At 40.1% G+C, this 23,930-nt stretch overlaps 3 protein-coding genes across 3 annotated transcripts; 1 reads left to right on the top strand and 2 right to left on the bottom strand.

Annotated features, from left to right (window-relative positions):
* Window positions 1-5: 5 nt before the first annotated feature.
* Window positions 6-3,948, bottom strand: LOC131434964 (ARF GTPase-activating protein Git). Its single transcript, XM_058602339.1, has 6 exons — window positions 3,678-3,948; window positions 2,770-3,452; window positions 2,472-2,714; window positions 2,155-2,403; window positions 1,144-1,322; window positions 6-1,078 (listed from the first exon to the last, which is right to left on the bottom strand). The coding sequence occupies exons 1-6, from the start codon at window positions 3,733-3,735 to the stop codon at window positions 427-429; spliced, it is 2,064 nt and encodes a 687-aa protein (XP_058458322.1). The 5' UTR covers window positions 3,736-3,948; the 3' UTR covers window positions 6-426.
* An 817-nt stretch (window positions 3,949-4,765) lies between these two features.
* Window positions 4,766-5,729, top strand: LOC131435877 (mitochondrial inner membrane protease subunit 2). Its single transcript, XM_058604132.1, has 2 exons — window positions 4,766-5,308; window positions 5,368-5,729. Exons 1-2 carry the CDS (start codon window positions 4,960-4,962, stop codon window positions 5,568-5,570), a joined length of 552 nt encoding a protein of 183 aa, XP_058460115.1. The 5' UTR covers window positions 4,766-4,959; the 3' UTR covers window positions 5,571-5,729.
* Window positions 5,730-9,429: 3,700 nt separating this feature from the next.
* LOC131435542 (threonylcarbamoyl-AMP synthase) lies at window positions 9,430-23,920 on the bottom strand. Its single transcript, XM_058603549.1, has 2 exons — window positions 23,183-23,920; window positions 9,430-9,729 (listed from the first exon to the last, which is right to left on the bottom strand). The coding sequence occupies exons 1-2, from the start codon at window positions 23,918-23,920 to the stop codon at window positions 9,586-9,588; spliced, it is 882 nt and encodes a 293-aa protein (XP_058459532.1). The 3' UTR covers window positions 9,430-9,585.
* Between the last annotated feature and the right edge of the window lie 10 nt (window positions 23,921-23,930).

Below are 23,930 nucleotides of genomic sequence, written 5' to 3'. Positions count from 1 at the left end.
TACTGTGGGTATACGAATATGCTAAATTTATTGCCGTTTAAAAGGTGTTAGTTATTATAACGAGTTGGTCGTATAACGTGTGGAAGTCCTAACGTAGCCAACTACAGGCTACGCTATTAATTCGAACGCAATGATTGTGTTTGATTGCTATCTACTTCGTTACTGGGTAAAAATAAATTATTCAATCTAATGTGTTATTGGTGGTTAAAATAATATTCTGGTGATAGTTAAATACGTTTGTTAAACTGTAGTCAAAATACTTTTCTAGAAAAAAACAAAATTTGGCACATTCGGCAATCTACCATCCCGTTGACACAGATGAGTCTCGAGGTGGAAAAATACTTCTAGCATATGCTAGCAAAAATAATTACTGTATGTATGATTCGAGCCATTTCAATACGCTATGCGAAGTTGTTATTTCATGACTCACGATTGTTGAAAATGTGTGATCAAAATCTTAGTCGACATTGCCAGATCATAGGCACAACCCCGGACCTGTTCCATATTGACCTTAATGCTGTCCGAAAGAACCGACTGTTGCCCTTCCTCAACAAACGAACGCTGCAAACGGGTGCATTCAGTTTGAATCAGATTGGTATTGTAGGTCAGTTGTTTCAGGGCAGTTTTAAGTGTTTCTTCGCGCATTGTCCCTGGAAAAATAGCCGTAAGTTCAGCTACAGCGACCCGTATTCGCTCGGCACACGGTACAAACGCATCGGTTTTGGATAGGTCTTGCATCGAGGCAAACAGTTCCTTGATTCGTCTGGCAACTAGATCGGTTCTCTTTTTGACCTCGTCAAAGTGCGGTAGCTGAACCTGACTACCGCTTCTTGCTGTTGTTGAGTTCAAATCTGAATCGGCACTGTTGTTCATACTTGCGACACCGACAGAATTGTTACCTAGCGGTGCCATTGAGTACAAACTTTGCGTGATTGGTGGTCGATTTTCATCTCTGGGTAGCTGCCTTGCCTCGTACATACTTACTGGACGCTTGTAGTACTGACGGCCATCTGAAACGGGTTCTAACTCTTCAATTTCAGCCGGCGCCGACGAACCATTTGGGTGACTGTCGATTCGTCTGTGGATTAGGAGTAGAAATTTAGCAGTGTCACGAAACGTCAAAATCCAATCATCAACACTCACAGTAGAACTTCGGAATCTTTGGAACTCATGCTGGACTTTAATTGGCAATTCTCGCTCGTCAGTTTCTGCACCAGTACACGCAGTTCGTTAATGGTCGATTCTTGGTCCTGTAGTTTCTGTCGAAGCGTTTCGACTTCGGCATTCGAAACGGTACTCGGTGGTGATTTATTTACCAGGGCCTTTAACAATTTCGAATACGAATTCAACATTTGTCATCACATAGTTTAATAATTAAATAAACATACGGGGCGGAAATGGGTGATTCAGGCAGATTAAGAAAAGACAGTTCAAAAAGTGGTTGCTTTTTAGTAATACATGTATTTTTTGGCATTTGACTCTCACAGACAACATTCTGCCTACACCCTTCACTAATCTATAAAAGTTTGCGTTACGAGAAGCTCCACTATTAAAATTCTACATTCACAGCGCTATTACTGGGGTTACTGAGAGACTAGAGTTAGTATTGCAGATTCAAAAAAATTCTATTCTACCGCAAAATATGTTCTAAAATCATGTTCCTAGTATACCACGACCATTTCTATGGACGGCTTCGTAGTTGGAAAATGGCAAGTATAGAATTGATCGTTTTTGTTTTATTTCTCCTAATGAGCGTTCAGAGTACAATTGAGCAACATCTGTTTCAGCTTGTGACCAATTCTACGCTCAACCAAACAAATGAGTTAGTCGGTGACATGCGTGTAGAAATGAATACGGGATTAGACAGAGCTTTCGAAACGGTAACCGGAAAACAAAAACAAAAAATATACACAGAGTAGAATCTCCCACTATTTTGATAAAAACGCTTCCTTTGCCTTATCTATATAAATATATGTTCAGCACCTACTGTCGCCAAGCCACTTTTTAGTAGTTTCTAAAACCATTTGGTTAGCACATCAACAAACACACACACACACCTACACCAATAACGACACCGATAGAGGGGACAAACACCCTTCACCCGAAGCTGTTGTTATGGTTCAGTACCGCCTTCTGACGCATTAGAAATTTTACCTGTTGCGCAACCGGAGCCAACGCAGCGTAATCATCATCGGATGCCACCGCATCGTACAGTGGTTCATCGTCGGACAGGTTGGACTCTCGGGTGCCCGCAGCAGTCTTCAGCTGGGTTAAACTGGCTGGCAGTGGAGCATCAACCGGGCGTAAGTTAGCCATATTTTGCCGACGTCGGGCATCGATCAAAACGTCGCTGATTAATCCGGCAAACTCCTGCTGACTGAAGCGAGCCAATTTTTGACGTCCCTAGCAAAAACAAAAATGGTCAGTGGGTAAGTTTATGTTTACAATTATTTACAATCGAACAGTATTACCTGATTTCTAGTTGCACTCAGGTGTGGATTGGTGGGAAGAAAAGGAACAGCACCGATTTCCGGATTCAACGAGCTCGTGGACCAAATTGCTTCCGTTTCTCGGCGATCGACCTCGTCGTAAAGATCCATCACCAACTCTTCAAACATCCTATTCGGAACCAACTGCAACTTGCCACGTGCAATTTTCAACTGATCACTGATTTCCTTCTTTGATTGATCTGGAATTAGCAGATGTTGACCCGCCTGAAAAACATAATAACTATTCAACGGTTCGGATCTTCGAAAGCTACAAACATACCGTATGATCCGGTCTCTTTCCAGTTAGGTAGTAGCTCAACCGATCCGTTACTTCGTACATGGCTTCCGTCAAACGCTCAGCGATTGCCGTCTGCTTGCAAGCTTTTGCTACATCTAAAGGTGTATTTCCTTGCGCGTCCAGTGCATTAACATCTGCTCCATAAACCATTAGAAGTTCCATTTGCGACAGCTGGCCAGAACGCGCCGCAACGTGCAACGGCATCGAACCTTTGTCTTCATGATAAAAGTTCGGATCAGCACCCTGAACCAAAAACCGTAAACTCGTTTCCAGATTTCCGGCTCTCACACTAGCGTGTAATTGCTTACTCAATTCTGCTTCCAGATTACCAGAGCCACTCACTGCGTCTTCTAAGCTAGGTTTTAGCACATAGGAAAGGTTGACATGTTTTGCCCTAATAAAATCGGCTTTCGTTGGATGGAGAGGATCCTTTGAAGACGGTTTTCGCTTGAGATTTTTTGGAGCTACAGAGTCCAGAAGCAGATGCTCCCATACACTGTTTGCTCCATGACTATTGAGCTGATTAACAAAAGCTAGCACCGATGGAGACCAAGTACCTTGACGTAAGGACTTTACTTGCGAAATGTGTCTTCCAAGGCTACGATGGATCGAACAACAGTCGGCGCATAGCAGGATACCACGGTTGATCGAGGCCCATGAAGGATCTATTGATAGGAAATGTGTATCAATTTTGTGAAGTGTTCTATAAAAGTTGTTAGCTAAGAAAATTTCTGCTCTTTTCTAATAAATGCTACAGAAAAACACACATCCATGCTAAACTTATTTCGAGGCCGTAATTCAACAAGTCCATAAATAGCGTTCACTTACGATATTTTCTCTACATGTTGTGGGTGTGCGATGAATGAAAAATCCCGTCCCCATTGACTCACCTGAGCTGCCGCAATCGCCGCAGATTTCTGCCTGCAGCCGTGACTTGGTGCGAGACATTTTCGGCTTGCTGTTGCTGCGGCTCAAACAGGTAAGCGCTAGATCATGCTTCAAAGCAATGTTTGCGGTTCTGTCTCACGGTTCAAAACCGATCCCGGTTAGCAAAATAAACGAACTCGCTTGATTACGAATCAAAACAAATCACTGCACTCACGGCAGCACCTCAAAATTCGCCATCTTTTATTTTGGTTTTGGTTCCCTTTCTGGCATTGCTATAAAAAGCCAAGATTATGGATAAAGGGTGCGGGAGCATTAACAATTTTGACTGTTGTTGGGTACTAACAAAAGATAAGACAATTCGTGTAAAAAAATTAATACTCTATTGTTTATATTCCGCCTTCAATTACTTTCAAAATATGTTTAAAGGTGATTTATTGGCCGTTCTAAAAAAAACGCGTGCAATGTTTGTTACATATCTGTGTTATAAAAAAATGGAATATTTTCAATATTTATGTGAAAACTACGTGAGTTATTAACAGAAAAGAAAGTAAACAAAATAAAACTCTTATTGGTTTAGGTGACGTTTGTCAACGTCAACGTTTTTATCAGTAATGTTCGATTCAGATGGTCCATCTCCTTCCGTCACCGTCACCGGAATGTCAGCCTCCGTCAAAATTAATCGAATACTCTCTTTGCCGGAACGTGAAAACGTTCCGTGACGGTGACGTTACATGTGAATGTCACCATAAAAATGCATTCAATTAATTTTCATGGTGATGGTGACGGACCGTCGGAATCGGTCTCAAGTAGTTAAATTTCCGTGCCCGAAGTTAGGTGGAACTAGAGTAACGACAACTGATCTGTAATGTTGGCAACTATTCAAAACATTTAACCCTAAATGTTGGCAGTTACAAAGCTTTACATTGTATTTGACAGGACGTTTACTCGTTTGGAACAAAACTATCATTCAAAACGAACAGCTGTCATCACTCTGGTTATAGGCACTCTAGGTGTAACGTACTCAAAACTAGGTAGTTTTGCGGTTCCATATAGAATCAAGAAAAAAACTGAACATCTCTAAGCAGGCGTTGATTGTGAAGAACATAAACGTCAAAACAGGAAGTCTAACGACGTTTAAAAAGACAATCTATCCTTAAAATTGAATCAATCTGTTTTGAACATAAATTTCATGATGTTATCATAGTGACAAGCGCTGAATTATCGGGAACAAGAAGCCCTCCAACAGGGGACATCGATAAGCTCTCGTTTAGTTACGGTCAAATAATGAGAATTCCACTGTTTCTAAAATCTATGCTACTCAGTATCCCAGTTGGGGTAACATTTTTCGACTGTGTGGGCTACGTTGCCCGTGTCGAAGGCATTTCAATGCAGCCCTCTTTGAATCCTGATGGAAGTACTGTTACCGATTATGTGTTCCTATCAAGATGGGCTGTTCGCAACATGGAAGTTGATCGAGGTGATGTTATATCGCTGGTGTCTCCGAAAGATCCAGGTCAAAAGATAATTAAGCGTATTGTTGGACTTCAAGGCGACGTCATCTCAACTTTAGGATACAAAGTACCGTATGTAAAAGTTCCAGAAGGACATTGCTGGGTAGAGGGCGATCATACTGGTTAGTATATGTTTTTTCTTATCAACTTTATTTATTTTTAGGTAACGTTTTTTTTGTAGGAAACTCTTTAGATAGCAACACATTTGGGCCAGTTTCTCTGGGATTGGTAACCGCCCGGGCAACGCAGATTGTTTGGCCGCCTTCCAGATGGCAGATCTTACAGTCACAGGTTCCCAAATCAAGATATCCTATTTCGTTAGGAAAATCCACATCAGGAGGCTGCATCAAACAAACACTGCAAGCGCAGAAAAAAGAATCGTGAGACCAGAAATATCATTAATGAATTCCAAATGATTTTCTCTACCTCTGGTACGGAAATGTGCAGAAATTATAGCATCTTCAAATTAGTGCAATTTGCTCAAATTTTTTTTTGTTAAATAGTTTTATATTTAGTACTTTCAAATAAAATATGAACCTGTGTATAAACATTAACAGTTCATGCATTCTTAGTCACCCTGCAAGTTGGAACATTGTTATGGACGATGTAAGCCCTCAAAACGAATACAACTTATACATAATGCTAAGACACAACCAGTGAAGTTTTGTGAAATATGCAAAAACCAGGTATGCGAATTGTTAACCGCATAGGTTTTCTTGTTTCGGTACGAAACATCAAGATCAATGTTATACATTAAAAACCTTTTTTTATGTTGACTCTCAAAAAATTTTTTCGTGATAACACCACATCTCGACGTATCATGCATTTCTCAAACATTTGGCATAAAACAAATTTCGATTTCGGAAATCTCAAAATTCCAAGTCAATATTAAAAAAACGATGTGAACGATATGTGAATTTTTAATTACTAGTGAAAATTCAATTATAATGGGTACCAAACTGATACATTTCGTTGGAAAATCGGAAGAGGGACTTTTTATCAATTTTTTGAAAATAGTCGTTTCTGTTGTTGAAGCGATGCAATTTTCTTACGGCAGTCTTCGTCGATTTATTTATTACCTAAAAATGTAATTTAGTTGTTTATCGCTTCAAGAAACTTATCCAGTGTTTAAATGTGGACAAATTTTAGAAAAAATAACACTAAAAGAAAATCGTAGAATTGTACCTACTTACTATTCTTTTATGAAGTTTACTTTTTTCGAGTACACTAAGGTCTGTTCTCTATGGCCACAAGACCTGGACTATGTTGGCAGAGGACCAACGCGCCCTCAGTGTTTTCGAAAGAAAGGTACTGAGGACCATCTATGGGGGAGTGCAGATGGAAGACGGAACGTGGAGACGGCGTATGAATCACGAATTGCAACAGCTGCTAGGAGAACCACCTATCGTACGGACAGCTAAAATCGGACGTCTACGATGGGCGTGGCATGTCATAAGGATGTCGGACGACAGCCCAGTGAAAATGGTTCTTGAATCTAATCCGACTGGTACAAGAAGAAAAGGAGCGCAGCGAGCAAGGTGGATCGATCAAGTGGAGGGTGATCTCAGAAGCATCCGTGACTTGAGTGGCTGGCGACGAGCAGCCATGGACCGAGTTATGTGGAGACGTATGCTTGATACAGCAAAGGACACCCCAGGCCTATAGCTGTTAGGTAAGGTAAGTAAGGTCTTTTTGATGCGGTTTTTTATGTGAATTTTCAAGGTTATTCGGTTTTTTTATGCGAAGTTTAAGAGTTATGCGAATCTTCAGAGTTATGCGGTTTTTTTTATGCGAAGTTTCAGAATTATGCGGTGTTTTTTTATGCGGTACGTAAACTCGCATAAAAACAGACTTCAGTGTATTCTGTAGAGAAATCTATAACATCATGCCGACACAATCATAATCATTAGAAATCGCTTAGCTTTTCGTTTGATAAACACCTGAAACTGTCCTAGGATAGTTCCACCAAACACAATTTTCGCGAAACTGAGTTGGCCCGTAAAAAATAAACCATTGATTTTACAGCATTCACAATTAGATATATGGGTTACAATACATGTTATTGTATCTTGACAAGATTTTTTTAAATTTCCAACGATTCAATATATTGTTTCTACGATTTTACAATTGAATTTATTGTACACGTGGTGTTTCAGACAATATGCAAACTGTACATTTGATTGTTTTCCAAGAAAACATGTATGAGAAAATTTTATGATTTGAATTGTTACGATACTTAACAACCTATGCATTTTATTGTAAAAAGCATGTTCACAATTAATTGAATAGTTTATAACAATACATTCAAATTTTTTTCAATGGTCAAAGCAAAATTGTGGAAGGTTTTGTAACAGCAAACCGCATTGTTTTTCTACAATATTTTTTTTTTCGGGGGGTTCGCTTTTAATAACGGGGGTATGAGCAATCCCGATATAAGTATGAGGTTCGAAACTGATTCGAATACCAGTTTAATGGCGTTGAAAATACTCTGCGGCGACCAGTAGCCAGTCGTCATTCGTTTACGCCCGAGACGTCCGATAGGATATGGCACCTAGTGTTATATCTTTAAAGGGTCACATAAGTAGTGTGGACTTTGCGTCTGCTTAGCGGTTCAAGTTGGACTGCTAGGCGGAGATGGCAGTTCTACTTGAACTGTCCGTAAAAAAATAAACCATTGATTTTACAGCATAGACAATTGATTCACAAATACATATATGGGTCACAATACATTTTATTGTATCTTGACAAGATTTTTTTCATTTCCAACCATTCAATATATTGATTCTACGATTCTACAATTGAATTTATTGTACACGTGATGTTTCAAACAATATGCAAACAGTACATTTGATTGTTTTCCAAGAAAACATGTATGAGAAAATTTTATGATTTGAATTGTTACGATACTTGACAACCTATACATTCTATTGTAAAAAGCAAGTTCACAATTAATTGAATAGTGTATAACAATACATTAAAATATTTTTCAATGGCCAAAGCCAAATCGTGGCAGGTTTTGTAACAGTAAATCGTATTGTTTTCCTACAATATTTTTTATTCGGGTGCTTTAAGCACTGACGAGCCGAAGGCGAAACGCAAAGAAACTTAAAAGTTGAAAATAAGTTCAAAGCTGGCTTCATACAAACGGGGTGACATCAGCTAGGGTGGAAACTGGGTTAGATTTGAAAACGACATTAAAGAAGCATACGTCTCATTAAGGCAAATCGAACACTTAGTACCGTACCCAGGATTTCATTTCGAGAGGGGCAAAAAAATAAACATACTTGGGGCTGCATCGGAGGCGATTGTAGGCAGAGATGTCTATCTCCTCTGTGTGACGAAGAGCAAGCAAAATTTCTCCCCTCGCATTGACAACTTCAACGAGAGCGCTTCTCTTTCACATTTATACACCACTGTTGTGTAAAGTGTGCACGCATCATGAGTGCGTTTGTTTATTTCCTTTTACCTCTTCCACTGAATCGCACCAAAGTGCTAGAGCATTAGCTAATAAATTCTCTGAGGTGGATGCAGATACTTTCACAGAGGTGTACACGCCGGTGAGCAGTCTGCTGTATGGTTTTCGTAGATGAAGCGTGGACACGCAAAATCAGCAAAATAAAACAATTTATCGTAAAATTTTCGGTTTTCCTTGCAAATTTTTCATAGCAAGGCCAGATCTACTCTCTATTAATTGAAGTTCACAGAAGTGTTCGCTCACCATCACGCGCCAGTGGTCACTTGGGTGTATTTAGACGAGAGCGCGTGTGAGCGATTCATGCGAAGAGAATGTGTTTCACTCGCGCCAGCTGCTTTAACCACAAGCACACACTCAAATGCTGTCTATTCGACACTGAGAAGAAGTGCGCTTTCCTCTTTGTGCGGTGCTTCGTTTTTTGCATCCTCGGTGTGGCAAAAATCTGGCTCTAGCGTGTATCACTCTGGTGAAATGCCATCTCTGATTGTAGGCCGTATATACTTGTTCCTCCGCAGTTTCCCTTGGACTCTGTCCAGCTTGAGCAAAATGGCTTGGAACTAAACTCAATCTAATTCAGTGAGCAGAGAGTGAGAAAAACGCCTTGGAGACAAGTCCAGACAACACTAAAATCAGCAAGTTCTGATTTGCTCCCGGAGAGACAAAAGGATAACCACTGATTAGTGTTGAACTGAAGAATGAATGTGATATTCACTACACACGTGGATACACTCACGGTGGCTAATGGACTTATACTGATTTAATATTTACTTAGTTTTATCAACGTGATTTAAAATTTAAATTTTTTTCTTAAAATATTTAAAATGACAAAAGTGTTACATCGAACGAAAATGTTGCGCAACCTATTGCTGTTTTCTCTTTCCATTCCACATCGGAAGCCCTGATGGTTCGCCCGTGTCCCTAGCTCTATGCATACACGCGCATCTGGTTTACATAATATTCTTCCTGCATACTCGCAGCTTGTTTTCCTCCTACATCGCGCTTTCTAGAAAGGCCTAGCGCGCAACGTTTGTAAATGATCCTGCCTGAGTGCATATTCTTATCCTTTTCCTAAGTGGAACGGAAAAGTTTTATTGCTGTGGCCATAAAAATGAAACACTAATCTGATGAAATGAAAGAAATTTGATTTGATGTAAAATTCTGCTCATTTAATACGCTAATTTTAAGCCGTGTTAGAACAATCATGAAACCAAATTGACATGGACTGATCGAGTGAAATTTATTGGTATAATGTTTTATAAAAATCTTGCTTTCAGGGTTTTAGAAAAATTCAGAATAAAATCATTAAATTTATTTTAAAGCGACCAAATTTAATATACATGAGTTGCACAGACTCACGTATCAAGGAATTATTAGATCTAATTTCACATAGTAATATATGTAGAATTCGACCAAAGTATATGCAATCTTCTAATGAATCGATTCACTGTTTATAAAATTATTGAGTTTGTACGTACCCTAAAGCCCGACCAAAAGATAAGTAGGTTTACACTTTTTCCTACAAATAAAAACCACAGGCCCTTTTTGCCTTTCTCTATAGAAATGTATTAGAATTGCTGGAGAAACCGACTTTCAAACGGAGCCTCGGAGATCCATAGTGTTATATACCATTCGACTCAGTTCGACAAGATCGGAAAATATCTCTGTGGGTGTGTGTGTGTGTGTGTGTGTGTGTGTGTGTGTGTGTGTGTGTGTGTGTGTGTGTGTGTGTATTTGTGTGCACTTTTCGAAGATATTTTTACCGCTCAATTTTCTCAGAGATGGACGAACCGATTTTCACAAACTTAGGCTCGTTTGAAAGCTACTGTCAGGCCATTGATCAAGTTCGAAGATCAATTTGCTGTGACTTTTGGTACCGGAGATATGATGGTATAAATGACGTAACCGACAAAACGTGTTGTAAGTTTGTATTTTTAATGAGTAAATATAGAAAAAGGGAACGATTAGATATTAGACAGATTATAGATTAGATATTGCAAAAACACTTAAATTATCCATTTCTTCATTGCTATGAGAAGATCATCAATTTTCAATCAGTTTTATTACATATGAATAGGGTTATTGTAACAGAAGTCATCTAATTAGTGTTTTTGCCTTTCTCACATAGAAAGGTTATGCAATCACTTGAAAAACCGACTAGTGAAAATTGGCCCGGAGGGCCAAATGTCATATACCATTCGACTCAGTTCATCGAGCTGAGCAATGTCTGTGTGTGTATGTATGTGTGTGTGTGTCAAATAATCTCACTAGGTTTTCTCGGAGATGGCTGAACCGATTTTAACAAACTTAGATTCAAATGAAAGAGATCTCGTGGTCCCATACGGAATTCCTGAATTTCATCCGGATCCGACTTCCGGTTCCGGAGTTATAGGGTAAAGTGTGTTACATATTGTACACCGTCACTTAAACCGGCGAAACAAAAAACGTAAAAAAAATTCTAAACTGGTCTCAAAACTACACAAATCGATAGTCATTATCAGTAGGCAACTAACCAAACCGATTCCGGCTATCCTGGTTCCCGATATCCGTTTCCGGAAGTACCGGAAATAGTGGTCATATATACCAAAATGGAATTCACTCACTTTTCTCAGCGATAGTTTGACCGATTTCCACAAACTTAGATTCAAATGAAAGGTCTTACCGGCCCATACGGAATTGCTGAATTTTATAAGGATCCGACTTCCGGTTCCGGAGTTATATGGTAAAGTGTGTTCAATATTGCACACCTTCACTTAAGGGCTGAGGACACTACCGTAAAGTGGTAGGTTTTTTGCTATTTTCCCGTTTCAAATTAAATTTTCTTGGAAACGGTCCAGAATATAGAAAAAGCCACCTGACAATGTCTTTGAAATTTAGTTGAGAATATTCTGTGAAATTTTCAGAATGATTCATTGAGTTGAGCGGTCGTGTTGTATTTTTTTCTGACTGAAGAACTGCTGAAAATTGGAACGCTCGGAAATGCTTACGTCTACTTGTTCATCGAATATCTCGGCTTTGAAGGCTTGTATCATAAATCTACCGTGACAAAGTCTAGATAATTTAGTTTAGATGCGATTAGTACATAAAAACATATATGTTATCGCGATAAAAATAAAGTCTTGTATTTTTCTGTGAAACAAAGTCAGTTTCAATGCATCCACCATTTTTTTTCTCTTTGGTTTCCTGATAGCATTCTGAAAAAGGAGAGATAAATAAAATTGACTCGACAAGGCTGCCAAACACACAGACATTCAATCTTTGTGAAAGTTGAATATTTTTTCATTGTTCATTGGAATCCAAGTAATGTCCAACCCTACGATAGATTAATGTGATAAAACTTCTCATCAAAATAATAAAATGTATGCTGGCAACCCGGTACAGTTTGCTCATATACGAGAGAGTACAAGAGAAATACGATGCGCAAAGGGAATTGAGCGAGCCACGTGGTCGATTTAAAACTCAACACGTGGCCCTGTGTCCTCAGACCTTAAACTGGCGGAACAAAAACCGTGAAAAAAATTATAAACTGGACTCCAAACCGTTGTTCCCAATCTTAGAGTCAATTGAAAGGTCTTATGGTCCTACCAAAAATTACAGCATATTTTCGGATGCAACAAACATTTAAATCGTAATTTAGAGTGCGTATTAGTAGAGTTTGTATGTCATGTTAGTTGGTGGCCGTACGAACCAACTTTGATTATACTGGTTCTCGGGTTCCGGTGCCGGAAGTGCATGTAATAGTGAACCCATTTCGTTTTCTTAAGGATGACCTACGCAATCAAAGCGCTGTTTTTATTCTGTATGTTATGCACAAATAATCTCTTGGTTTCTTTCAAAAATCGAAGAGAAAATTTGGAATAGAATACCACAATATTATATGTACATGAGAAAGGCATCATTACACCACTAGGTGGATTAAAACAGGTTTTTTTTTGTGTATAACTTGACTTTCAATCAGCGAATTGTGAACTCACTAAATAAAAGTTCACTACTGATTTTTTTGCAAACGCGATTCTCACTGAACGATGTCTAAGAAAAACGTTCGCACATTGAATCTAACAATTATCAGATTTTAATTTCAAACAATACTTTACAAAAACTACAAACTTTTCGAAGCATTGAGACCCGTTACTTGAGCTAGGGAATAAAAGCTCGAGTTGTTCTTTGTGAATGTTCTCTAACGATTAGTAAGCGCCTAATGTTAATATCGAATAAAACATACGTTTCATAAGGATTCGTTTTAGTAAAAACCACTGGTACCGAATCTTTGACCAAACGTAACGGACCTTACATGATCATCAAAAGTGTCATTACTAAAAAATAATATCAGTTTAATCAGACCCTGTCAGCTTGGAGCGATCTCAATCTTCAGTTCAGCAACACCATCGCACGGCGTCTCATTCAACATGTCATGTCAGTTGTATGGGTGCGCAGTGCTGCTATTTTGGCGCGTACGAATTTGACATTTCTCTCCAATACTTCTATGTACGTGATTCGATGCGGACTCGCCTGAGGGCGCCATGGTCGCAAAAAAGGATGTTGCCAAAGATTTGTTCGGGAAATGTGAGAGCTGGATATCTTGTTAATATGATGTCTTTGGTTTAATGAACGTGTATGCAAATTTGAAATATAATTACTTATTCATCATTAAAAATGACAAGAATAATTCTCGTCCACGGGCCGCTATACAGAGCGAGAGCATCGCTGACATCAAATTATGATGGTATTGATGGTTCTCAGTTTTGATTTCATGGCATCTAACTCTCATTCCTAGTTTTAAAAAGTGAGTACTGAGTTTGGCATCACCGTACTGAGCTACACCGGTGAGTGTGTTTAAACCACAGAGCTGCCAACACAACCCAGATTTTCGGTTTTTTATTTGCAAAAGTCGAACCGTAGCGTGATGTATACCATAAACGATTAAATTTCACGTCTCGAGCTAAATACAACTGGCTACTGAACCGAATGCGTTTTCCAGCATACGAGAACATGTGTTGAGAATTGGATTGAAATGGCATCGATTCGAACTTTGGCAACTCTGGTGGATGGGGTATACAAGCGCGACAGTGTCATAAGAGCAAATTCAGCAGCTAGAAGTTCTATATGGAAGATCTATAATAGAACAGAAACTGGAACAAACGTATTCCCAGCAAGCCGTTCTAGTTTTATTTATTCGACCAGTTCTTCTGTCAAATTTAAAACTGGTCTACGATGCCGTTCTATTTTTTTTTGTATATTTTAAACACGAGTAAAACACTGCTGAGGCTGCCAGTTTTTCTTGTTATAAAATTCAGATAAAATTTTGTAACTGACATAAATTATGAATCTAGAACTACACTACTGAATATGCCCTAAAAATCTGATTCAATGTGTTGATGTACAAACACATCAAATCAGTTCGCTTTCACATCTCATCCAAGTCAGTCGATAAAACAAAACCGCTTACGTTCGGGACGAAAGAAACCAAGTACAGTATTGTGTAGTGAACAATAGAACGACCTCGAAAATGAGCGAACCAAACGAACAAAAGCTACCGCAGGTACGAAAGAATACAATTATTGTTGACTTCAGATAGTGCAAAATTCGACCTTCGATACGAGAACTTGAAGGTTTGCTTAAGGAGCAAATGCATCTTGACATTAAACGTGTGCATTTACTTCAACGCAATAAGACAAATAATGTTGTTTACATCCAGTTTTATAAAGAGGTGGATGCAATTCAATTCGCAAAAGACAATAATAATGTGCATTATGTGGAGCACGAGAACATTAAGTACAACATTCCAGTATATATGGAAGATAGTGCTATAGAAGTGCGTGTGCATGATCTTCCTTCAAGCGTCATCGATCCTTATATTCGTAAAATTATGTCCCAATACGGAGAGATTCTCTCTATCGAAAAAGAAAAGTGGAAGAACTTTTTCCCCGGTATTCTAAATGGCGTACGTTTGTTACGCATGCGCTTGAAAAGGCCTATATCTTCTTATGTAACTTACGATCAGGATACAAGAATCCCGTGCGAATCACTTGTTACCTATGACAATCAGATGGCCACGTGTCAATATTGCCAAAAAGCTGTTTATTACGGTAAGCCATGTGATAAACTGGACAAGAAGACAACCACACCAAAGGACAACGGTGCTTTCTTCACACCAACCCCAGGCAACCCCAGTACACCTGTGACAGTCACCAACAACAGTGAAGTATCCCCTTCAACGAAACCATCCAACGTAACCCCTATAGAACAAAGAACACCAGCTGCAGTTCACAGCTTACCATCCAACCAACCAGCAACTGCAAACAATGTACAACAAAGCGCATCTGCAGCAACTAGCAACGAAATCAACATGGATGACGAGACGAACCACGAACAAACTCCCTCTCAATCGCAGGAGGGAAATGGAAGCTCCTCTCCCCCTAGAAAAAGGGTGACAACGAGATCCAATACAAAAAAAAATTAGCTAAAAATTCAGCTCAATCGGCCACGTAAAGCTTGTACGGCCTAAATAAAAATATCTTTTATATTAAAAAAAACCCATCAAATCACTCCTTTTATTGACCATAGTATTGTCTCGTGTAACGGCCGCTTTAGTTTTCTCTTCAATAAACGGAAAATATTCTGCTGGCATGATCGCCAATGTGTAATATGAAAACTGTAGAATCACCCAACACGTTCTGTGAGATACAAACCTCAGAGGCGACCTTTGAGGCAATAATCGAATAACAGTATTTTCACGATCGTTATTATACAACCTATCAAACGCTTGCTGCGATGGAGACACATAGATTAGGGTGTACGTTATTTGGCCGAATTTTGTTAGGCATAAATCTGTTTGGCATAAAATAAAAAAGATATACTGTTTCATTCGGCATAATTGTTGTTTGGCAAAATTTTAATTGTGCATATTTTCTTTGATTTTGAAATACATAACGGCCTGATAACACTTGGATTATAGGTTTTCCGATTAGTGTTCCGATTAGTGATTGGACGACTCAGACTGCGTTACCTTGTCCTCGTTGTGGTATAAAACTAGAAAATAAATTCTAATGGCGGCTTCGGCGCCTTGCGGTTTTCTAATGCGAGGCCAAGGGATAGCTCCTAGCTTTAAATAGACCGGGCAAACGACAACAAAATTCGGCCAAATAACGTACACCCCATAGATTAATAGCGGTCATCGAGTAACAGTACCACATGGTCGCGTATAGATAAATGATCGTATGTAATCACAACTCTCGGTTGATTTTTCAGAAGGCCGTAAGAGCAAGTGACAGTTTCTCTTCCTATAGTTTCTCTTCTACTAATTACCAAGTGTTTTCTACGTTTATCACTCAAAACTTTGCATAAAATGATACCCGAAACTTTCGACTTTCAAACAGGATTGTGAAACACAATAATCACATCACAAAAATCGAAAGAGAAAGTAAACAAAGAGAAACTGTCACTTCGACGTGAACATTTCATAAGGGCACATAAACCAATGAGAGATTCTCTTTGTTTACTTTCTCTTCTATTAATAACACCTAAATTTTTACGTTCACTTACAAAGTTTGTATATAGAATGAAAGAAAATATCTCCAGCTTTGTAATAGTATCATGGATGTAACGAACAATTGCGTTATAACGCAGATATAATCGAAAGAGAAAGTAAACAAAGAGAATCTGTCAATTGTTTTAAGGCCCTTTTAAAATGTTCTCGTCGACTTGCTCTTTCCGCCTTCTGAAAGAACCTTAACCGAGAACTGAATGTATTTTGGTATGCACTTTCTTCAAATTATAGTTACTCGAATATTATTGATTGCATTGAAATAATGTACAAGAATAAATAGTAGGAAATCGATTAGGCACGCTAAAAAAATTATTGAAAATTTAATCAACGCTTTTTCAAAATTAGAAAATTTACAGAAAACATTAAAATTAAAGTAAATCGCATCTATGATTTTTTTTCTATATTTCTGTTAGTAAATTAAACACTTTTTTTTTTTTATTCAACAATATAATATATTTTTAGGCACACTGCTTAAGCTCTAAGATGCCAAGGGTATTTTCTAATCTTAATTAACGACTAACTTAAAACTAGAATAGTATCGTTAGATTATGTCGTCTTAGATTTTCTAGAATCCATTGTATGTTGCATGGGTCTTCCAGATGGCGCTATCTATGGCCGATTCCTTTCGGTTCGTGTGGGTCCGCGGGAAACACCCCCAGGCTACGAAGGCCCGGCGGGTGGCCCGCATGCTGGTCATCGACTGGAGCGTAGAACCGTAGACGGTGATGGTGATGTTACGGAAGAGAATGAAAAAAAAAAGTAAATATTGTGGAAACCGAGGCAAATAGGGGGTATGGAAACAAAATGTCTGAAAACTACAAAGATCTAATTAGTTGCCATCGAGATGGTGAAGAGACGGAGAAAGGGGGAACGAATAGTTAGTGACAAAAAAAAAGATCTTGTTAGTTCCAATGAAGATGGTGGACAGGGACGGGGATCGAGAGAATCGGGCGGATATTAGTGTCGAACCTGTAGGTGGAGATTATACTTTCTGAGCGAGGTATATCAGATTACACTTGGATATTAATGTGTTTAAGGTACTGATATATGAGAAACATATATGAACTATCCCGACTCGCCATCACATCTCGGACCGGAACCTCAGGTGGTCTACCTCGGGCCCTAAGGGATTCCAGTAGCTTCGACCTGGCGTCGCGATACTCTACGCACGACCACACGACATGCTCGATGTCCTGATAACCCTCGCCACAGGTGCAGAGACCGCTCTCCGTGAGCCCAATACGCCGGAGATGTGCGTTGAATGTGTAGTGGTTTGACATGAGTCGAGACATCACACGAATGAAATCGCGACTCACGTTCATCCCCCTGAACCAAGGTTTCGTCGATATTTTGGGAACAATGGAGTATAGCCATCTTCCCAGTTCGTCATTGCTCCATGAAGTTTGCCAACTTTCGAGTGTCCTCTGACGAGAAATGCTAAAAAATTCATTGAAGCAGATTGGTCTTTCATAAATTTCACCTTCTAATGCACCCACCTTAGCTAATGAGTCTGCCTTTTCATTTCCCGGAATGGAACAATGCGAAGGGACCCAGACTAAGGATATTAAATAAGACCGACCAGATAAAGTTCTCAAGTGTTCCCGTATTTTCCCCAGAAAATATGGGGGATACTTTCCTGGCTTCATTGAACGGAGAGCTTCTATTGAACTTAAACTATCCGTGACAATGAAGTAATGGTCTTTGGGTAAATTTTCAATGATCTCAAGAGTATACTGAATAGCAGCTAATTCTGCGACGTAGACTGAAGCCGGATCACTGAGTTTGTACGAAGCGGTGATGTTTTTATTGAAGATACCAAAGCCTGTGGATCCGTTGAGATTTGACCCATCAGAGTAAAACATCCTTTCACAGTCAACTGCTCTGAATTTATAATAAAAAATATTAGGGATCACTTGAGGGCGTACGTGATCCGGAATCCCACGAATCTCTTCTCTCATGGATGTGTCGAAAAACACAGTAGAATCAGAAGTATCCAAGAAATGAGCACGGTTGGAAACAAACGAAGAAGGATTAATATTCTGAGCCATGTAATCAAAATACAAGGACATAAAACGGGTCAGAGAATTGAGCTCGACAAGCCTTTCGAAGTTTTCAATCACCGTCGGATTCAAGACATTGCATCGAATCAGCAATCGATATGAGAGATCCCAGAATCGGTTTTTAAGTGGTATAACGCCCGCCAGCACTTCGAGACTCATCGTATGAGTCGACTGCATGCAACCCAAGGCTATACGCAAGCAACGATACTGAATTCTTTCCAGCTTGATGAAATGGGTGTTCGCCGCGGATCGGAAGCAAAAGCATCCGTATTCCATCACGGACAATATCGTTGTTTGGTACAGCCTGATCAAGTCTCCTGGGTGAGCACCCCACCAAGTTCCGGTTATTGTGCGAAGAAAATTAATTCTCTGCTGGCATTTTTGTTTCAGATACCTAATTTGACATCCCCACGTGCCTTTGGAGTCGAACCAGACCCCGAGATATTTAAATGTGAAGGCCTGAGCTATGGTTTCACCCCTTAGTTGAAGCTGTAATTGTGCTGGTTCTCGCTTCCTTGAAAATACAACCAGCTCAGTTTTCTCCGTAGAGAACTCGATACCCATTTGAAGAGCCCATGTCGACAAGTTGTCGAGGGTATCTTGTAATGGTCCTTGGAGATCGGCAGCTTTGGGTCCTATAATGGACACAACGCTGTCGTCGGCAAGTTGTCTTAGCGTGCAAGATGTGTTTATACATTTGTCGATGTCGTTTACGTAAAAATTGTATAAAAGGGGGCTTAAACATGAGCCCTGAGGAAGACCCATGTAACTGAATCGTATTGTCGACAAATCATTCTGCGCAAAATGCATATGTTTCTCGGACAATAGATTATACAAAAAGTTATTCAAAACTGGTGAAAGACCATGCTTATGCAACTTCTCAGATAGGATATGTATTGAAACTGAGTCGAAAGCCCCCTTGATATCTAGGAAGACTGATGCCATTTGTTCTTTACGGGCAAATGCCATTTGAATTTCGGTTGAGAGCAACGCAAGACAATCGTTCGTTCCTTTGCCCCGGCGAAAACCAAATTGTGTATCTGAAAGCAAGCCATTGGTCTCGACCCAATTGTCTAGGCGGAAGAGAATCATTTTTTCAAACAATTTCCGGATACAGGAAAGCATAGCAATCGGCCGATACGAATTGTGGTCGGAGGCAGGTTTCTCTGGTTTTTTAATGGCGATAACCCTCACTTGTCTCCAGTCATGAGGGACAATATTACCCTCAAGAAACTTGTTGAATAGATTCAACAAGCGCCTTTTGGCAGGGTCAGGCAGATTTTTCAACAAGTTGAATTTGATTCTGTCTAGCCCCGGGGCTTTATTGTTACACGACAAGAGTGCAAGAGAAAACTCTACCATCGAAAACGGTGTTTCGTTTGTATTCGCTGTCGCGACGCGGGAGATCTTCTGGTCCGGAACAGAGTCGGGACACACTTTTTTAGCGAAATCGAATATCCAGCGGTTAGAATATTCCTCGCTTTCGTTCGTGGTGTTTCGATTGCGCATTCGTCGGGCTGTGTTCCAAAGAGTGCTCATCGATGTTTCTTTTGTTAATCCGTCAACGAAACGGCGCCAGTATCCGCGTTTCTTTGCTTTAATTAGGTTCTTCATTTGCATGTCTAACGCCGCGTAATTCCGATAATTATCAGGTGTTCCGTTTTTTCTAAAAATGATATACGCTGCAGATTTTTTAGCGTTTAACTCTGAGCACTCTTTGTCCCACCACGGGTTGGGAGGACGGATGTTAGTTTTCGCGCCCGGTACACGTTTCGTCTGAACTTGAATCGCGGTTCCGAGAATCAAGTCAGCCAAAAACGTGTACTCTTCCTCCGGAGGAAGTTCTTGTGTTGATTCTATTTTCTCAGATATAGAGTTTGCATATCTTTTCCAATCAATATTTCGTGTGAGGTCATACAAAACATTGATTGTCTTCGATGGTCTTAATCCGGTGACAATTGAGATGACGATAGGCAAGTGATCGCTACCGTGGGGATCAGGGATTACCTTCCACGTGCAATCCAACCGTAGCGATGTCGAGCAAATGGAAAGATCCAGCGCACTTGGTCTTGCTGGTGGTGCAGGAATCCGTGTCATTTCTCCCGTATTTAAAATTGTCATATTGAAGTTATCGCAAAGGTCATAGATCAGAGTTGATCTGTTGTCATCCTGAAGACAGCCCCATCCCGTACCATGAGAGTTGAAGTCTCCTAAAACTAACGTAGGTGTAGGAAGGAGCTCCATGATGTCACAAAGCCGTTGGTGCCCAATCGAAGCTCTTGGGGGAATGTATACGGAAGCAATGCAAAGGTCCTTGCCTTTCATTGTGATTTGACATGCAATAACTTCAACACCTGGTATCGAAGGGAGGTTTATCCGGTAGAAGGGATAGCACTTTTTGATCCCTAAAAGTACTCCTCCGTAGGGGTTTTCTCGATCCAAGCGGATTATATTAAAATCATGGAAGGTAATTGGTATTTCAGAAGTTAGCCATGTTTCGCATAAGGCAAATGCGTCACACTCCAAGATGTTTATTAATACTTTGAAGGGGTCTATTTTCGGTATGATACTTCTACAGTTCCACTGTAAAACAGTGATCGGATCCATTACCTCGTTCAATAAATCAGCCATCGAAGGATACAATCGCTGAAATGAGGGGCCATTTTGCAGTTGACTGCTTCAGAAATGTTTTGACTGTGGGTATAAAACTCATCATAAGCTGTTTCAGGGGGTCGGAAATATTGAAAGTTGTGAAAATCCAGTCCACAATATCCGAGAATTTTATGAATCCAGCACTCGGTCGATTTTCTGGTTGGTTTTCTGGGACACTTGGGGATTTTGATGACCCAGGAAGTGCCGGGAATTCCTTTTTAGATCTGAGTTTCTCAAGATCAGGAGCTGTTTGCTTTGGTTTTTTCATTTTACCAGCACTTCCCATTGCTGTTACTTTTGGGGGACCCTCAGAAGATACCTTCGAACCCTTGCTAGGGAGCTTGTGAGAGGAAATATTTATCCTCTTCCTATAGCTGTGAGGGACTGCCGAAGATGTACCTTCTTGGGGATCGTCAGAATCACACTCGTCAGTTGACAAGCAAGCGTAAAGGTTTCCGGTGAGTTTAGGTGGCGTAGCACTCTTGAGCATTTCTGCAAAAGACCGTTTGGAACGAGACTGGAGAGACTGTTTCAATTTATCTCCTCGCAGTTTGTACGCAGGGCATGCCGCGAGGTCATGATGGTCCTCTCTACAGTAGAGGCACTTTTCGATGCTCTTCCCGCAAGAGCCATCCGCGTGAGCCCCTCCACAGTTAGCACAACGATACTTATTACCACAATGAGAGGCTGTATGCCCCAATTGTTTGCAATTGGAGCAATTCATGACCCGCGGCACATAGAGACGAACAGGCAGACGAACCCGGTCCAGGAGAACGTAGTTGGGTAATGCCGAGCCGGCGAAGGTCACTCGATAAGAGTCTGATTGGGGATAGGATTTTGTACCATCCCCGGCGATCGACACTGAATGCAGCCGTTTGCAATCCAGTATCTTTACATTCTTAAGTACGGGGTCTTTGAAACCGCCGGCCCCGTACTTAAGAAGATCTTCGCATGTCAGGCTCGCATCTGTGACTACGCCGTCTATTTCTACTTCGCGGGCTGGCACGTAGACACAATACTCCCGCGCAAAAAGATCACTTTGAACGATCTCGTTAGCCTGCTTTGAGCTGGTTAACAAGACCCTAAGCTTCCCTGGGCGTACTTTATCAATACGTGTAATAGTAGAGTATCGTGAAGTCAATTCGTGAGATATTTTTATAAGGTTAAATTTGTTGTTGTTCTTGGTCCGGAAATAGACCACACAGGAACCGGTCGAAAGCAAAGGATCATCGGGATACTTCTTTACCCTCGGAATCTTATTGTCAGCTGAAGGGGTAGGGACAAGTGGGGGTGGTTTTGGATCTGTCTCCATTTTTTCATCCGGAGGGGGGGGAACCATTATTATTACACGGAGCTATCTCCGCACAGATTTGATTATGTATGGTGTAAGTGAAATAATCAGAGGATAGCAACAAAATACAAACAATACTTAGCTTGTTCGGCTGCAAAAACAAACGGCCACCAAGACCTGGTCTTGGTCGATTGCCTCTTCAATAGATGCCTAAAACTCCGTGAGGAAAAAAGCACAATCACAATTGTCTATCTATGGCTGTGTGACGGTGAAAAAACCTCCACGAAGAAAAAGCACAAATCACGATATCTAACTCGGTGCAAAAAAAACTCAACTCACTCGCACACCCGAGTGTCCGATCACAATCGACACTGCGAAAACAAAAGAACGACCTTGAAAGCGGATTAATGCGGACTGTACTGGACTGGATTAAAGCGAATACACATCCGATCGCGTCGACAGATACGGTGGGAATGAAATTAAACACTTGACGATAGTGCAATTAGTGACTTTTGAATATTTCAAGATAATGCGATTAGTAACAGTTACGCGATGAAATGAATGCATTTAATAGTTAATGAGCCGAGAAATGGTATTAGTTTTTGTGACATTATCGTAACGACTCAAAATTAACCAAACGAAGTCATTTGTTACGTGTACAATTTCGCAATGCAGAGCAAAATTTTTTAGAATGAATTGAAAGAAACAAAAGCAACTGAAGTCCAAAATACTGGAATATTTAGATTTATTAGTTTTAGTCAGCACTTTTTCAAATCTAGTCCAATGGAAATACTCTCAATATGAATTGCTAAATTCCAAACGAGTAATTCAGTATACATCGTATATAAAAATGAATGTTTTTTCTGAATGAAAACAGTGAAATAGAAAGCTAATGCAAAGCTTAAGGATTTTAAATCTACGACGTATACATTATTTTAATGTTTATATTCGCTCTTTGAAATTGTATTCCCTTACCGCTCGAATTGTATCTTTCCCTGCTACTCCATAACGTATAATTTTGTAGTATCCTTCTTGTGAAAGATCAATCACCGTTGAAGCGGCACGTTGTTGCTCATGTAGTCCCAATTGACCACCGTCGAAGACCGCTCCCAGTTTTGGCCAAAGGCTCGAGAATTCCTGTATATTCAATGTACTTTGCTCAGAACTTCGATTCGCACTGGTAAGTGCGATTGGCTTTTTATATGCCATCGAAACCTCACTGATAAAGGTAGAGTCCGGTATTCGAATACCGATTTTGCGTTTGCCCGGATTTAATTTGGGGTTGTCCAAATTATGAGACTTGTTGACTACGATTGTGACAGGCCCTGGTAACAATTTCTTGAGCAGTTCCTCCGGAATATGGTTCGCGTCCCCCCAGTACTGCAAGTCATCGAATTCAGCAACACAAATTGCTACTGGTTTTAGCATATCTCTCTCCTTGATGGCATAGAGCCTCTGAATTGCCCTTTTATTATTAGCACTGCAAGCCAATCCATAAACAGTATCCGTAGGAAGAGCAATGACCTTTCCTTCCTCAAGCAGCTCAGTAGCCACCTTTACCGCATTTTGGGCGGAACAGTTGACAATATTGATTAATGATGCTACATTAGTGTTTGTTGTTTTAGATGATCTTAGACGACCCATTACATTGTATTCGACTAAATCTGTTAGACGTTTTCTTATATTCGCCTTCATGTTGACAGTAAAAATCATTCGTCGGTTA

This window comes from Malaya genurostris, chromosome 3 (assembly GCF_030247185.1).
Source record: "Malaya genurostris strain Urasoe2022 chromosome 3, Malgen_1.1, whole genome shotgun sequence".
Classification (NCBI taxonomy): domain Eukaryota; kingdom Metazoa; phylum Arthropoda; class Insecta; order Diptera; family Culicidae; genus Malaya; species Malaya genurostris.
Note: the sequence above shows the minus strand (reverse complement) of the source record. Positions and strands in the feature narration are given on the sequence as shown.

What these genes read in the sequence shown, in the direction of transcription:
- LOC131435877 (XM_058604132.1), top strand. Translation starts at nt 4,960, where the DNA reads ATGAGAATTCCACTGTTTCTAAAATCTATGCTACTCAGTATCCCAGTT. An exon ending in GGTAGAGGGCGATCATACTG is followed by an intron (nt 5,309 to 5,367) that starts GTTAGTATATGT and finishes TTTTTTTTGTAG; the next exon opens with GAAACTCTTTAGATAGCAAC.
- LOC131435542 (XM_058603549.1), bottom strand. Translation starts at nt 23,920, where the DNA reads ATGATTTTTACTGTCAACATGAAGGCGAATATAAGAAAACGTCTAACA. An exon ending in GGAAAGATACAATTCGAGCG is followed by an intron (nt 9,730 to 23,182) that starts GTAAGGGAATAC and finishes CGTTCCACTTAG; the next exon opens with GAAAAGGATAAGAATATGCA.
- LOC131434964 (XM_058602339.1), bottom strand. Translation starts at nt 3,735, where the DNA reads ATGTCTCGCACCAAGTCACGGCTGCAGGCAGAAATCTGCGGCGATTGC. An exon ending in GAAAGAGACCGGATCATACG is followed by an intron (nt 2,715 to 2,769) that starts GTATGTTTGTAG and finishes TATGTTTTTCAG; the next exon opens with GCGGGTCAACATCTGCTAAT. An exon ending in AAAGATTCCGAAGTTCTACT is followed by an intron (nt 1,079 to 1,143) that starts GTGAGTGTTGAT and finishes CCTAATCCACAG; the next exon opens with ACGAATCGACAGTCACCCAA.